Source organism: Somniosus microcephalus, chromosome 12, assembly GCF_052327205.1.
Source record: "Somniosus microcephalus isolate GS21.2 chromosome 12, FLI_Smic_1.0, whole genome shotgun sequence".
Lineage (NCBI taxonomy): Eukaryota > Metazoa > Chordata > Chondrichthyes > Squaliformes > Somniosidae > Somniosus > Somniosus microcephalus.
This window is the reverse complement of record NC_140998.1, coordinates 160,247,475-160,264,026: the sequence shown is the minus strand read 5'-3', so window position 1 is coordinate 160,264,026 and position 16,552 is coordinate 160,247,475. Positions and strand designations below refer to the sequence as shown.

General features: G+C 43.6%; 1 protein-coding gene across 7 annotated transcripts in view; it reads left to right on the top strand.

The window, feature by feature from the left end:
- dnajc17 (DnaJ (Hsp40) homolog, subfamily C, member 17) overlaps window positions 1-16,552 on the top strand; it is a 196,988-nt gene that overhangs the window by 38,050 nt on the left and 142,386 nt on the right. For 6 of the 7 annotated variants that reach the window (XR_015080329.1, XM_086003726.1, XM_086003728.1 and 3 more), the window contains exons 2-3: window positions 10,594-10,663; window positions 15,043-15,101. Coding sequence is in view for 6 of the 7 variants with exons in the window: in XM_086003726.1 (XP_085859852.1) it covers window positions 10,594-10,663; window positions 15,043-15,101 (129 nt within the window). In the remaining variant the exon portion in view is untranslated. Of the gene's footprint in view, window positions 1-10,593; window positions 10,664-13,496; window positions 13,649-15,042; window positions 15,102-16,552 lie in introns of those variants that run through there. The other variant, XM_086003724.1, reaches the window with a different exon arrangement.

The following is a 16,552-nucleotide window of genomic DNA, read 5'->3' as shown; positions in this document are numbered from 1 at the left end:
CTGTCGTAATTAAGTTGTTCAAGCGAGTACTTCAAGCTAGCTTTTGGCTCCTCTGAAATAAGTTGTTCTTCTGGGCTTGACTTTGTAGAAAAGATGGCTTGGCACCATTCCCATAAGATGACATAATCACGCTTTTTTTCAAAATGCGAATTAAACGGAACTGAGCAGTGCAGTTTATTGCACAGTGGGTCACCTCAGGCTTTGGTTCAATGAGTCCCCTCTTTCTGGTGGCTGTAAGGGTTCTATATGAAAGGAGTTTGGAAAGAATCAATCCAGGTTCTGTTGGCTCAACTCGCAGCATATCATAAAACTGCCCTATGTTTGGCACTGAATTGTCAACCTGACTTGGAGAGGCCACAAAATGACTAATGTGGGAACCGTGTATCTGGGACATGTCGCACTAATGCAATGTGCTTTCTGAAGCTGGGACTCCAGCAAAGTGGCGAGAGCTTTACTCTGTCCAGCTGTGCTGGATCTGTCCGGGAAATAGTTGATGCCCATACTGGGTGCCTGAAATGGGACAATGCTTCATTCCATCACCTTGATGAGCCCAAAATTAACAAGTGTTGTGGAAAAAATGGGAAATAATAACCAACTAGCTAATTGGTTGGCAGGGTCACAAGGCAGAGTCAACACGGTTTTATGAAAGGGAAATAGTGTTTGACAAATCTATTCGTTTTTTAAGGGGGATATAGGGGAACCAGTGGATGTAGTATATTTGGATCATAACACGATCGAGTTCAACATAGCATTTGAAAGCGAGAAACGCGTAGCAGCTACTAAGATTCTAGATTTGGGTAAGGCCGTCTTCAATGGGATGACAGAGACTGTCCACAGTAAACTGGGCAAATTTGTTAATGGGTGAAATGACAGAAGATCAGTAGGAGATGTTCAAAAAAGAATTTAATGTGATACAGCAAGAGCTCCACTTGCCAAAAAAACCCAGCCATGGACAACTAAAGAGGTGAGGGACAGCATAAAACTAAAAGGAAGGGCAGACAAAAATGCAAAAAATAGCACAGATCCTGGTGAATGGGAAAGATGCAAAGAACAGCAAAGGGTCACAAAACAGATAGTAAGAGCTACAAAAAGGGAGTATGAAAAGAAACTTGCAAGGGATATCAAAATCAACACACAGAATTTTTACAGTTACATTAGGAAAAAGAGGTTGGTCAGGAGCAATGTTGGCCCCTTAAAAACTGAAAGTGATATTGTCAATGACAATGGGGAACTGGTGGACATGTTGAATAATTATTTTACGTCAGTATTTACAGTAGAAGAGGATAGCATGCCAGAAATCCCAAGGAAACTAATATTGAATATAGGACAGGGACTAACGTAAGTAAAATAACAGTAATGAAGAAAATAGTGGCACTAAAGAGTGACCAATCCCCAGGGTCAGATGGTTTCCATCCCAGGGTTTTAAAGGAAGTAGGTGAGCACATTGCAGATGCCCTAACTATAAACTTCCAAAGTTCTCTAGATTCAGGAACCGTCCCTTTAGATTGGAAAATTGTGCATGCCACTCTGCTATTTAAGAATGGCGAGAGAGGGAAACCAGGGAATTATAGACCAGTTAGCCTAACATCTGTTGTCGGGAAATTGCTAGAGTCTATAATTAAAGATGGGGTGGCTGAACACCTCAAATTTTCAGTTGATCAGAGAGAGCCAGCATGGATTTGTGAAAGGTAGGTCATGCCTGACAAACCTGAATGAATTTTTTGAGCAGGTGACTAAAGTAGTGGACAGGGGAATGTCTGTGGATGTTATTTATATGGACTTCCAGAAGGCATTTGATAAAGTCCCACATAAGAGACTGTTCTCTAAGGTAGAAGTCCACAGAATTGAGGGCAAATTATTGACCTAGTTAGGAAATTGGCTGAGTGGCTGGAGAGAGAGTAGGGATAATGGGTAGGTGCTCATATTAGCAGGATGTGACTAGTGGTGTCCCTCAGGGATCTGTGTTGGGGCCTCAACTATTCACAATATTTATTAACGACTTAGATGATGGCATAGAAAGTCATATATCCAAATTTGCCGATGACACAAAGATAGGTGGCATTATAGGCAGTATAGATGATAGCATAAAAGTACAAAGGGATATTGATAGATTAAGTGAATGGGCAAAACTGTGGCAAATGGATTTCAATGTAAGTAAATGTGAGGTCATTCACTTTGGACCTAGAAAGGATAGAACAGGGTACTTTCTAAATGGTGAAAAGCTAAAAACAGTGGATGTCCAGAGACTTGGGGGTTCACGTACATAGATCATTAAAATGTCAGGAACAGGAACAGAAAATAATCAAAAGGGCTAATGGAATGCTGGCCTTTATATCTAGAGGACTAGAATACAAGGGGGTAGAAGTTATGCATACAAAACCCTGGTTTGACCACACCTGGAGCACTGCGAGCAGTTCGGGCACCACACCTTAGTAAGGATATATTGGCTTTGGCAGGAGCAGCGTAGGTTTACTGATACCCAGACTTCAAGGGTTAAGTTATGAGGAGAGGTTACACAAATTAGGGTTGTATTCCCTAGAATTTAGAAGGTTCAGGGGTGATCTGATTGAAGTTTTCAAGATATTAAGGGAAACGGATAGAGCAGTTGGAGAGAAACTATTTCCGCTAGTTGGGGAATTCTAGGACTAGGGGGCATAGTATAAAAATGAGAGCCAGACCTTTCAGGAGTGAAATTAGGAAACACTTCTATACTCAAAGGGTGGTACAAGTTTGGAACACTCTTCTGCAAACGGCAAATGATGCTAGATCAATTAATTTTAAATCGGAGATTGATAGTTTTTTGTTAACCAAAGTTATTAAGGGATATGGGTCAAAGGCGGGTACATATATGGAGTTAGGTTGCAGATCAGCCATGATCTCATTGAATGGCAGAACAGGCTCAAGGGGCTGAATGGCCTCCTCCTGTTCCTATGTTCCTATAATGTGGGGAAATCTGAGGTTATTCACTTTGGTAGGAAGAATAGCAAAACAGAATATTATTTAAATGGTCAGAAACTATTAAATGTTGGTGTTCAGAGAGATTTGCGTGTCCTAGTACAACATAAGATGTAGAAGTAGGCGTAGATCATTTGGCCCCTCGAGCCTGCTCCGCCATTCAATAAGATCATGGCTGATCTGATCTTGGCCTCAACTCCACTTCCCTGCCCGCTCCCCATAACCCTTGACTCCCTTATCGTTCAAACACCTGTCTATCTCCACCTTTGAATATATTCAATGACCCAGCCTCCACAGCTCTCTGGGGAAGAGAATTCCAAAGATTCATGACCCTCTGAGAAGAAATTCCTCCTCATTTCCGTTTTAAATGGGTGCCCCCTTATTCTGAAATTATGCCCCCTAGTTCTAGATTCCCCCATGAGGGGGAACATCCTCTCTGCATCTACCCTGTCAAGCCCCTTCACAATCTTCTATGTTTCAATAAGATCCCCTCTCATTTTTCTGGACTCCAATGAGTATAGGCTCAACCTTTCTTCATAAGTCAACCCTTTTATCTCTGGAATCAACCTAGTGAACCTTCTCTGAACTGCCTCCAATGCAAGTATATCCTTCCTTAAATAAGGAGACCAAAACTGTACGCAGTACTCCAGGTGTGGCCTCGCCAACGCCCTGTACAGTTGTAACAGGACTTCCCTACTTTTATACTCCATTCCCTTTGCAATAAAGGCCAACACTCCATTTGCCTTCGTAATTACTTGCTGTACCTGCATGCTAACTTTTTGTGATTCATGTACGAGGACCCCCAGATCCCTCTGTACCTCAGCATTTTGTAATCTCCATTTAAATAATAATTTGCTTTTTTATTTTTCCTACCAAAGTGGATAACCTTGCATTTTCCCACATTATACTCCATCTGCCAGATTCCTGCCCAGTCACTTAGCCTATCCATATCCCTTTGGAGATTCTTTGTGTCCTCCACACAATTTGCTTTCCCACCTATCTTTGTATCATCTACAAGAAGCAGAGAGTTAGCATGCAGGTACAGCAAGCAATCAGGAAGGCAAATGGCATGCTAGCCTTTATTGCTAGAGGGTTGGAGTACAAGAGTAAGGAAGTCTTGCGGCAATTGTACAGGGCTTTGGTGAGACCACACCTGGAGTACTGTGCACAGTTTTGGTCTCCTTATTTAAGGAAGGATATACTTGCCTTAGCGGCGGTGCAGCGAAGGTTCACTAGATTGATCCCTGGGATGAAAGGGCTGTCCTATGAGGAGAGATTGAGTAGATTGGGCCTATACTCGAGTTTAGAAGAATGAGAGGTGATCTCATTGAAACATATAAGATGCTGAGGAGGATTGACAGGGTAGATAATGAGCGATTTTTTTTTCTTTTTTTCTCATTCCCCTGGCTAGAGCGTCTAGAACTAGGGGACATAGTCTCAGGACAAGAAGCTGGCCTTTTAAGACTGAGATGAGGAGGAATTTCTTCATTCAGAGGGTTGTGAATCTTTGGTATTCTCCACCTCAAAGTGCTGTGGCTGCTCAGTCGTTGAGTATATTCAAGGCTGAGCTAGATAGATTTTTGGACTCGAGGAATTAATGGATATGGGGATAGGGCAGGGAAGTGGAGTTGAAGTTGAAGATCAGCCATAATTTTTTTGATTGGCGGAGCAGGCTCGAGGGGCCGTATGGCCAACTCCTGCTCCTAATTCTTATGGGCTAACCCTAAATGTGCATATTTCCCTAATTTCTCTCCTACCTCCCCTCTTGCCCTTTCAAAGCTCATCTTGTCAATGAGACCGACCTCCTCCTCTCTCGCCCCGGTTCCTACTAAATTACTGACCACCCAACTTCCCTTCCTGGCTCCCATGTTAGCGGATATTGTTAACAGTTCTCTTTCCTCAAGTATTGTCCCCCTTTCCTTCAGATCTGCCGTCATCATTCCTCTCCTCAAAAAAACAACCCCCGTCATTACAAACTATTGCCTGATCTCCAACCTCCCTTTCCTCTCAAGTTATTGAACGTGTTGTCACCTCCCAAACCTGTGCCCATCTTTCCCAGAACTCCTTGTTTGAATCCCTCCAATCAGGCCTCCGCCCCTGTTACAGTACCAAAACTGCTCTTACCAAGGTCACAAATGACACCCTAAATGACTGTGACAAAGGTAATCTATCCCTCCTTGTCTTTCTGGACCTGTCTGCAGCCTTTGACACGGTTGACCACAAAATTCTGCGTCATGCCTCTTCACCGTCCAGCGAATTGGGACTGCACTCGCCTGGTTTCATTCCTATCTTTTCCGCCGTAACCAGAGAATCACCTGCAATGGCTTCTCTTCCCGATCCTGCCCTGTCACCTCTGGTGTCCCCCAAGGATCTATCCTTGGCCCCCTCCTATTTCTCATCTACATGCTACCCCTCGGTGACATCATCCAGCAACATAATGGGAGTTTTCACGTGTACGCTGATGATACCCAGCTCTACCTCTCTTCCACCTCTCTTGAACCCTCCACCGTCTCTATACTATCAGACTGCTTGGATGAGTAGAAATTTCCTCCAATTAAATATTGGGAAGACCGAAGCCGTTGTCTTCAGTTTATGCCACAAACTCCCTTCACTTTCCACTGATTTGATCTCTCTCCCCGGCAACTGTCTAAGGCTGACCAAGTCTGTTCACAACTTTAGTGCCATATTTGATCGTGAATTGAGCTTCCTACTTCATCCATTTTATCACTAAGACTGCCCATTTTCACCTTCGTAATATTGCCCGTCTCCGCCCTTACCTCAACTTATCTGCTGCTGAAACCCTCATTCATGCCTTTATCACCTCTAGACTTGACTATTCCAATGCACTCCTGGCTGGCCTCCCTAGTTCTACCCTCCATAAACTTGAGGTCATCCAAACCTCTGCCGCTCGTATTCTAACTCGCACCAAGTCCCGTCCGCCCATCTCCCCTGTGCTTGCTGACCTACATTGGCTCCCAGTTAAGCAACATGTCGATTTTAAAATTCTCATCCTTGTTTTCAAATCTCTCCATGGCCTTGCCCCTCCTTATCTCTGTAATCTCCTCCAATCCTATAATCTCCCTAGACCTCTGCGCTCCACCTATTCTGGACTTTTGAACATCCCCGATTTTAAATGCTCCACCATTGGTGGGCGTGGCTTCAGCTGCCTAGGTGCTAAATTCTAGAATTCCCACCCTAAATCTCTCAGCCTCTCCACTTCACTTCTCTTTCCTCTTTTTAAGATGCTCCTTAAATCCTACCTCTTCGACCAAGCTTTTGGTCATCTGCCTTAACATTTCCTTGTATGGCTTTCATTTTTTTTTTTGATAACACTCCTGTGAAGTGCTTTAAGACGTTTTATTACTTTAAAGGTGCTATATAAATACAAGTTGTTGAATGAAGACTTTACAAGGTTAGTTTTGCCCCCATCCCACCCCATTGCTACTTTAAAAAAACCTCTCCCTCTCCAAGTGGCCACACATTGTTCTGAGCAGGCTGGTCACCCGCTCTGGGTCCTCAGCCAGTGCTGCTCTACATGGCGCCACACAATATAAGGTTGTCTCAAGGCAACGGTGCCACTGCGTCTACTTGAGCTGTGAAAAACACCCCGCAGTACAGTCTGTCCTTTCGAACTTGGCTTGTGTCAGAGAGTATATTGTGCCGTACAGCATGAGGGTGAGTACTGGTGGTTACAGATCTCACTGATGTTGGTAACTGGGAAGAATTTGAGGTAATGGATTCAGAGAATCGCACAGGGTGTGCATGGATTTAAGTATGTTTCTGTTTCCTCTCCCTCTCTCTCTAGTGCTCTTTGTTTCTCTGCTATGGCAGCTGGGGCTTAGTCTTGACACATAATTTTGAGACTAATTTATTTGGGCATTTGAGAGTTTGGCAACTATGGTAAAATCACTATTTTAGATTCAGGATAGTCTATTACTAAACAATCCTCATCCTATATCTGAGACTTATAATAGATACAGAACAGTAATTTCTTGTAAAACATAGTGCATTCGTTATAATAGATACAGGATGGGGATTGTTCAGTAAAATACACATTATAAGTACTCGGCTCTGCCTTTGACGGCCTTATTCCCACCGTCTCCCAGCCCTGTTGTTCCCTGGTACAGTGACCCCCTTTATCTGCTTAAAGCCGAGGGCCACAAACCTGAGCACACCTGGGCCACAACTGGTTGGCCTTCATCATCGCAAGTTGAGCATTACCATGTCCTCTGCCAAACCCTCCAGCTGCTGTACAATCGCTGGAGCGCAAAGACAACTGAAGACCCTTTTTCTCCATTATGAAACGCCGCCTCAAACCCTTTTCGCCCACACTGCCACCCTCTCATCCGATACTAAATGGGAAAAAAACTTGTCTATATCTTCATCTCGCAGAAAGAGAGCATCCATGTAGCTTCTCCTGCCACTACCTCCCTCACCCATCCTTTCATTTCTCCCTCCCCATCCCTCTCAGATCGCAACCTCCCTCCTACCCACCCAATATCTAACTCTCCATCAGCAGAGAGAGGCAGGAATATTGGTTTAGGTTAAGAATCCCCTTTTGGAATGTTGGAGAAATCCTGGCTGATGGAGTGAGTTGGGTGGACTGAATGGCCTTTCCTTCGATTCATGGTCTCGCCTTTGAATGAAATGAAATACAGGCTACTCTTAATTTGAAGTAACCTGATTTGATTTATATTTTCATTCTAATTGAAATACTGAAAAAAAAACAAGCTTCCCGTGCTGTTAGAATTGCATAATTTGTGCTACTGGATAGTTCCATTCTTTTGTTGAACAAGAATGATTGAATTAACTGTAGTGGGTTCAGCTGGAAAAGTTAACAGCTTTTCCTTGTTCCTACGTTCTTGTGCTGTCCCCTGGAATCTTCTACTCAGTCTCAGTCAGACCATCACCTTGTCCATTACACCAGCAACAAAGAACTCTACTTTATTGGTAGAACCTTGGTTAGACCACACGGAGTACTGTGCACAGTTCTGGTCTCCATATTACAAAAAGGATATAGAGGCACTGGAGATGGTGCAAAAAAGATTTACAGAATGATACCACAACTGAGAGATTATAACTATCGGGAGAGGCTGAACAGGCTGGGGCTCTTTTCTCTAGAAAAGAGAAGGCTGAGGGGTGACCTAATAGAGGTCTTTAAAATGATGAAGGGGTTTGATGGGGTAAATGTAGAGAAGATGTTTCCACTTGTGGGAAGTCCAAAACTAGGGAAACGTGAGAGAGTCACTAATAAATCCAATAACTAATTCAGGAGAAACTTCTTTACCCAGAGAGTGGTTAGAATGTGGAACTTGCTACCATATAGAGTAGCTGAGGCGAATAGGATAGATACATTTAAGGGGAAGCTGGATAAGTACATGAGGAATAGGAGGATATATTGATAGGGTGAGATGAAGTAGGGTGGGAGGAGGCTCGTGGTGAGCATAAACACCAGCATGGACCAGTTGGGCTAAATTGCCTTTTCCTGTGCTGTAAATTCTATGTAATTCCCACTTTTAATGTATCTTCTTTTCCCTCGAAGTCTTCACACGACACATCATTCCTCAGTAAAGGGGGCAAGTGGGCACAAGTGCTGACAGACTTCCAACAATCTTGTTTTTGAGCCAACTAGGAGCAGTGTAAGTGTAGACCATGGAGACTTAATATCCCATTATTCCTTGTGTCGCCTCGGCGGACAGGTTCTCTCCGTCCCCTCCCTCCCTCCCTCCCATCCTGCACCCCTGACTGCAGGACAACATTGTGAACTTTGTGTTCAGGATTGGCGTGAGAATGTTTGAAATGTATCCCGATGGTGCGTTTGAAACTCTTGTGCTTGGATTTCGGTTGTGTTTTTTTTCTAGCTGTGGTTGACTAATGGCAGACGGTGCAGACACACTCCGCATTGAAAGCACGCCAGCTTCTCCAGTTCCACTTTCAGCCTTACTATAAAACAGACTCACTCTCTCTCTGTTCTCGAGGTATGCAGTGACCAGCCTGTGCCATCTGCCCCACAGCACAGTGAACAGTTCCTCTGCGGTTCAAAACAAGCAAGGATAATAAACCAATAGCACATGCCACGCTGTTGGATCGCTGTGATTTCCTTATTCAAAACCACAATTGCAACCAGACCTCGCAGTTTCATTTTTTTTTTTTTTTTAAGTACAAATTTTAATTGGGTAAACCTGTGCTTATTCATAGAATAGGCACAATCGCTATTAACCTTCTCCGTGCCAGAAGCCGAAATTTCTCAGTGAGGTTGATCTAAATGTTATCAAATGTAATAAGCTAATTGGTAGCCAAGTACAGTAGTTAAGATGCTAACTTCACAGTTTAGCTTGGATCTCTTTAGGGCGTTCATCCCCACTGACCCACTCTGACTACTAACCCAAACATTTAGTAGCTACAATATAATCCCATGAAACCAAACTCAAATGATTTTTCTGCCGCTCGATAGGAAACCTTGAAATCACTATTGTACCACTCACAGAATGCTCTGCACCTTTTGATCCTACATTACTAAGTTCTTTATCCGCAACTCAGCATCTTTGTCTTGCTCAGCTTGTCTGCTGCAGAACAGCAAGAACCATTTTTTTTAAACTATAACGTACTGCACAATAACACCAAATTTTGTAAAACTTTTCTCTTCCTCCTAACTGACTCAAATCATGTTGTGTGTGTGCACTTTGCCCATAGAATTGGATAAGCACCTGAAGGAAAAAAATGTGCAGGGCTACGGGGCAAGGGCGGGGGAGCGGGACTAGCTGAAGTGCTCCTTGCAGAGAGCCGGCACGGGCTCGACGGGCCGAATGGCCTCCTTCTGTGCTGTAACCATTCTATGATTCTATATAGCCATTCTTCATGTGAGGCCTTAAGACAGCATTGTCAGTAGGCTGCTTGTCATTGCAGCCGATCTGGTCCACATGGAGGCACGTTCCAGCAGAGGTTCACTGGACACATAGAAACATAGAAGATAGGCGCAGGAGTAGGCCATTCGGCCCCTCGAGCCTGCTCTGCCATTTAATGAGATCATGGCTGATCATCCAAATTCAGTACCCTGTCCCTGCCTCCTCCCCAAATCCCTTGATCCCTTTAGCCCTACGAAATATATCTAACTCCTTCTTGAATATATTTAATGAATTGACCTCTACTGCCTTCTATGGTAGAGAATTCCACAGGTTCACCACTCTCTGGGTGAAGAAATTCCTCCTCATCTCAGTCCTAAATGGCTTACCCCTTATCCTTAGACTGTGACCCCTGGTTCTGGAATCCCCGCCATCGGGAACATCAGGAGCAGGATCATTTTCCTAACTGAGGCAAATTGTACCATCCTTCCTGGACCCCTGCTGAGAGGCGTGCCTCCGGAGTCGCAGTGCAAACAGGTCCACCCTGAGCTGTGATGCTGTCCACACTCGCTGCCTGGGCTCATACTTGGCTGTTCAGAATGCCAGTGTGCATGAAGCCATATCCCAGTATAGGTTCCTCATTTCAGGAGAATTAAATTCAGGAGAACATTTTGTGTGGTGAGGGAGAGTAACAAGAATGACATTTTCTGAGTCCACTGTTAGAAATTAATCTAACAGTAGATGTTTTGCTCTTTATCTTGACAGTCTTTTTGTGTGTGTGTCTTTGTATTCACAGATCAAGAAAGCATACAGACAGAAGGCTTTGAAATGTCACCCGGACAAGAACCCAGACAATCCCAAAGCAGGTGGGTCAATGGAGAGGTTTAGTCTCTCTCCACTGGGGACGGGCGGAAACTCCCAATTACTCACTTGGCTCCATATCTAAAGCTCTACTGAATAATGTAGCTTGGCTGGTAGACCACCAGGAATCAGTCTTGATAACTTCCAGAGCATTGTAGATTATAAATTACACTAGATACCGGGTACATGGGTTATATTAAAGGAAATGATATAAGGATTGTTGTGACATGGCACACCCAAGAAGGTGGGATTTGATTCAATATGCAGTGGTATAGGATGCTCGAGAGATAGTAGGAGAGATGCGGGGGGGTGGGGGGTGGGGGGGTTTGCTTTATATGTTGAGGATAATTTATAAATGAAGAAAGATGAAATTATATCTCCTGGGAGAAATTAAAGTGAAACCGTTTGGTTTGAGCTAACAAGCAGGTAGAGGATGGGGTTAAAAAGAGACTTGAGCACGCAATCCGATCAAGATGCTATTCTGGACACACAAGAAAATGGGTAAATTAAATGTTTGAACAGAAGATTTGGTTAATTCTGTAACTTCATCATCTGATCCAAATTTGTGAAATGTTACAGACTGCCCCTCCCTGCCTAGGGTAGATAAAGGAATAGGACCTTATTTTAGGGTATGTACAGATAATCTAACGGGTGACTCCAGCCAATCCAATGTAAACTGGGAATACCCAAGTGGAAGTGTGGGAGCAGACTCCGAGCCAGTACGTACCGTATAAGACTGCTTTGTGATGCTGTTTTTGGGCCCTTTTGTAATTTTGGTATCCTCCCAACACCAGTCAAGAACAAAAAGGCAATTTCTGAGGAGAACTGCATTTCAGCATATACACAATTACCCTTTGATTGCAGTATTTCGCACCAGAGATTGTGGGAGCTGCTTTAAGTTTTAATGGAGAATATGGCCTTTTTCACACTGTTGATTTTTTTCTCATGTTAGAGTTCTGGATCTGGCTACTGTAACCTGTGGTAAATTTGATTTAAGTAAAGAAAGAATTTGCATTTATATAGTACCTTTCACATCCTCAGGACATCCCAAATCACCTAACTGGTAATGAAGTACTTTTGAATGCAGTCACTGCTGTAATGTAGGGAAATGCGGCAGCCAATTTACACACTGCTAGGACCCACAAACAGCAAATGAGTTGAATGACCAGTATCTGTTTTTATTGGTGTTGGTCAGGAGAGCTCCCTGCTCTTCTTGAAAATCCACTGCAATGGACAAGGCCTTGATTTAATGTCTCTCCTGAAAGATGACACCTTCAGCAATGCTGCACTCCTTCAGTGCTGCTCTATAAGCCTAGATTATGTGCTCAAGTCCCTGGAGTGGAACTTGAACCCACAACCTTCTGACTAAGAGGAGAGTGCTCCCACTGAGGCAAGATAGATAAAGTAGTCAAAGAGAGAGCCTCATCTCAGTAACACTTGTGGAGTGGAAAGTTAAAGGTTTAATGTTCTTTATCTTTTCTGTGCACGTAGATTTGTGGTGAATAATTTGTGTCAACAATAAGTAGAAGCTATTCCAACTTTGTAGGGATCACTGATGAGGCCATATTTGAGACATCATGTGCAACTTTGGGCACCTTGCCTTTGAAAGGACATTGATCATTGGCGAGGGTTCTGACAAGAGCAACAAGGTTGATTGTGGAACGTGAGAGTTGGGAGGCGAGATGCACAGCGGTAAAAAAAAAAATTGTTTGGCGGAGCGATGATTGAGAGGGAGACTCGATCCAGGTATTTAAAATGCTGAGAGCACAGATGATGTAGACGCAGGGAAGTTATTTGACTTGGACTGTGAAGACAGAACTAGAGGGGCAAGGTTCAAAATTAACAAGCCTCAAGCGAAATTGGGATTCTCCCCCCAAGCCCCTCACAGAGTAGTGGTTACGTGGAACAGACCATGTTGTCTCGATTAACTGCTTCAAAAAGAATTGGATATCTAGTTTGGAATGAAATAGAAGTTTTTGGGTAACTGTGGACTTGGGCGATTAAAAATATTCCATAGCACTCATTGGTTCTCGGTCTGTGTCCCAGTGGGTTAGCCCCCTGTTCACTGAATTACGAAGATATGAGGCTAGTTTAAAAATTCTGGAGTTTAGTTTGGATGATCTTTGGAATCCGAGAGTGTACAGAACTTGCCCTCGAAGGATTAAGTGCTTTTATAAGATGGATTATACCTGTCTGGGGAATGCCAAAATTGCAAAAAGGCCCAAAATACGACCAAATAGCTGTTTCTCATGACAATGATGACACTCCGCTCTACCTCACCACCAGCTCTCTCGACCCCTCCACTGCCTGCGTGTTGTCAGCCTGCTTGTCCGACATGCAGTCCTGGATGAACCGCAGTTTCCTCCAGTTAAATATTGGGAAGATCAAAGCAATTGTCATTGGCCCCTGCCACAAACTCCATTCCCTCGCCACCAATTCCATCCCCCTCCCAGTCCAATGTCTCAGGCTGAACCAGACTTTATGCAATCATATCCTCTGCATCACAAAGACTTCCTACTTCTACCTCTGTCACATCACCTGTCTCCACCCCCTGCCACATCTTGCTGCTAAAACCCTCATCCATGCTTTCAAATTTTTCCATGGCCTCGCCCTTCCCTATCTCTATAACCACCTCCAACTCTGGCCTCTTGCGCAACCCCCATTGGTGGTTGTGCTTTCAGCCATCAAGGCCCTGAGCTCTGGAATTTCCTCAATAAACCTCTCCACCCACCTTTTTCTTCTCCTTTATCACCCTCCTTAAAACCCACCTCTTTGACCAAGGTTTTTAGTCCCCTTTCTAAGACGTCCTTCTTTGGCTCTGTCAGTTTTTATCTGATAACGTTCTTGTGAAGCGCCTTGGGCTGTTTTCCTACATTAAAGGTGCTTTATAATTGCAAGTTGTTCTTGTTCTCATTCCATGCTTTCAATGAGTGTTCATGAACTTGTTAAGGAACCGGTCAGCAAGAGGAATAATGACTTGAGGCATCTAAGTGAGTCATTATTATATTGAAGAAGTCTGTTTTATATTTAAAATTTTTTTTTTATATACAATAGCTTTTTTATTGCATAATTTCAATCCTCTTCCATCTTTCAAGTCCTTTTCCCCTCCAGTTCTCATCATAATTCAGTGAAGAGGGTGGACAGGCTGATAAATTTTTATGGTGCTCAGTTGGGCAATTTTGGCTTGACTGCCTTCATTGCCCATCCCCTAGTTGCTTGGAGAAGATAGTGATAGAAATTAGAGATTGTACAACTGAATTGCTTTTTAGGCCACTTCCGAGGGCAGTGTGAGTCAACCACACTAGAGTCGTGTGGGCCAAGTAGGGATAGCAGGTTCTCTTCTCTGAACCACTTAGATTTCCAACAACAATCCAGCAGGTTTAATGGTAATTTTCTGGTGCTAGACCACAAATGACCAGATTTATTGAATCCAGTTTCACTATTTGACAATGGTGGGATTTAAACTCAACAAATGGTTTGCTAGTCCACTAGGGTACTGTTCTTGTTTGTTTCACATCTGCAGGCACCAATCCATGTCTTATCATTGTGAGGTAGCATGTGTTACGTAGGAACAGGAGTAGGCCATTATATAGAAACATAGAAGATAGGAGCAGGAGTAGGCCATTCGGCCCCTCGAGCCTGTTCCGCCATTTAATGAGATCATGGCTGATCATCTAAATTCAGTACCCTGTCCCTGCTTTCTCCCCATATCCCTTGATCCCTTTAGCCTTAAGAAATATATCTAACTCTTTCTTGAATATATTTAATGAATTGGCCTCAACTGCCTTCTGTGGTAGAGAATTCCACAGGTTCACCACTCTCTGGGTGAAGAAATTCCTCCTCGTCTCAGTCCTAAATGGCTTACCCCTTATCCTTAGACTGTGACCCCTGGTTCTGGACTCCCCGACCATTGGGAACATCCTTCCTGTATCTAGTCTGTCTAGTCCTGTTAGAATTTTATAAGTTTCAATTAGATCCCCCCTCATTCTTCTGAACTCCAGCGAGTATAAGCCCAATCGACCCAATCTCCTCATACGTCATTCCTGCCATCCCGGGTATCAGCCTGGTGAATCTTCGCTGCACTCCCTCCATGGCAAGAACATCCTTCCTCAGATAAGGCGACCAGAACTGCACACAATACTCGAGGTGTGGTCACCCCCTCGAACCTGCTCCGCCATTCAATTCGATCATGACTGATCTGTACCTCAAATCCATTTACCCGCCTTTGTTCTGTATCCCTTGATACCCTTATCTAACAAAAATTCTATCAATCTTAGTCTTGAAAATTTCAGTTGACCCTGCATTTGTATACAACCTTTGGTATATCCATTATAATTTCCTCTCCTTTTATTCACGCTTGGCTTCCTTTTTTTTGAATTTGTAGTGGAATTGTTCCATCAGCTATCCCAGGCTCTGGAAGTTCTCACAGATGCAGCAGCAAAGGTAAGATCCTTATGTTTGCATTCCTGACACCATTGGAATATATTTGTGGCCTGGCAACTTTCAGCGATAAGTGAACTACTTCCACAGTTGTTTGATTTGTGACCAGCCACTTAGGTTGCTTCTTTCCGAAAGAATGCCATCTGTCAGTGGCTGCCACCTCTCCCACCTACAGTTAGGTACTTCTCCAGCAAAGGTGATCAGGTATTGTGTGCAATTGAATTGTCTTTTTAATGAATTCTCGTTCTTGTCAAGATGAGCGATGTTATACTGAGGAACTTTCCCAGTTTAGGCACCCCCAAGCACTCCTAAGCCAGGTGCAACAAGGGTTAAATGTAGAGTGAAGCTCCCGCTATCTTGCCCCATCAAGCAGTCCCAATCCAGATACAGCATTGCGTAGATGCAGAGTAAAATGTTCTACACTGTCCCAACAGGCATCGTGAAACCAGGTTAGGATTGGTTAGATAGAGTAAAGCGCTCTCTACAGTAACCCATGAAGCTCACTCAGGTCAGGCCAAGATTGGTTAGATAGAGTAAAGCGCCCTCTACAGTAACCCATGAAGCTCACCCAGGTCAGGCCAAGATTGGTTAGATAGAGTAAAGCGCCCTCTACAGTAACCCATGAAGCTCACCCAGGCCAGGCCAAGATTGGTTAGATAGAGTAAAGCGCCCTCTACAGTAACCCATGAAGCTCACTCGGGTCAGGCCAAGATTGGTTAGATAGAGTAAAGCCCCCTCTACCTTGCCTCATCCCAATTCTCAGAAAAGTGCTGCCTATTGCACCAATGTGACATGTTTCCATTTGGCACATTAGCCATGTGGTGACCCTTGAGTGAGATTTCCAATTTAGAGCTTTAAAAAAAAATATTCTTGTTAAATATATGTTGAGGCAGATGGTTTCAGCTTCCAGTACTGTTGATGTTGAGTTTGTTCTTCATTCTTCTTGCTGCATTTCTCAGTCATTACATTGCAGCTCTGATCACTGCATGCACCACAATTCATGAATAAAATGGATTATAATTTATACCAGACGGTGGTTACAAGGATAATATTTACAAGTGCTTGCCAGTTTTTTCCTAGTGGAGAGGCAACACACTTGAAAATGTGTTCAGCGGATGATTGGTTGCAAGTTGGCATCAGTATAAAGCCTGCACTAACTTCCCCTTAAAGACTGTCCTCATTTTGTCTTCATTGATGTTTCTTTCCAGAACAGAAAATTTATCTTCACACAATGTCCAGTTGTCATTTATTGTTAGATAGACTGTGTGCCTGCTCCTGATTTAAGGAAAGGAATTCTTGTCATATGAGATTCAGATGGCAGAATTGAAACAAGATTTCAAAAACCTTTGCTCCAGTGTAGTATTGGCAATTTTAGATCTTTATTCCCCTAACTGTTATGCACCGTCTGGTGTAGTGCTGATCTGTACCGACCAGAAGGTCCCAGGTTCAATCCT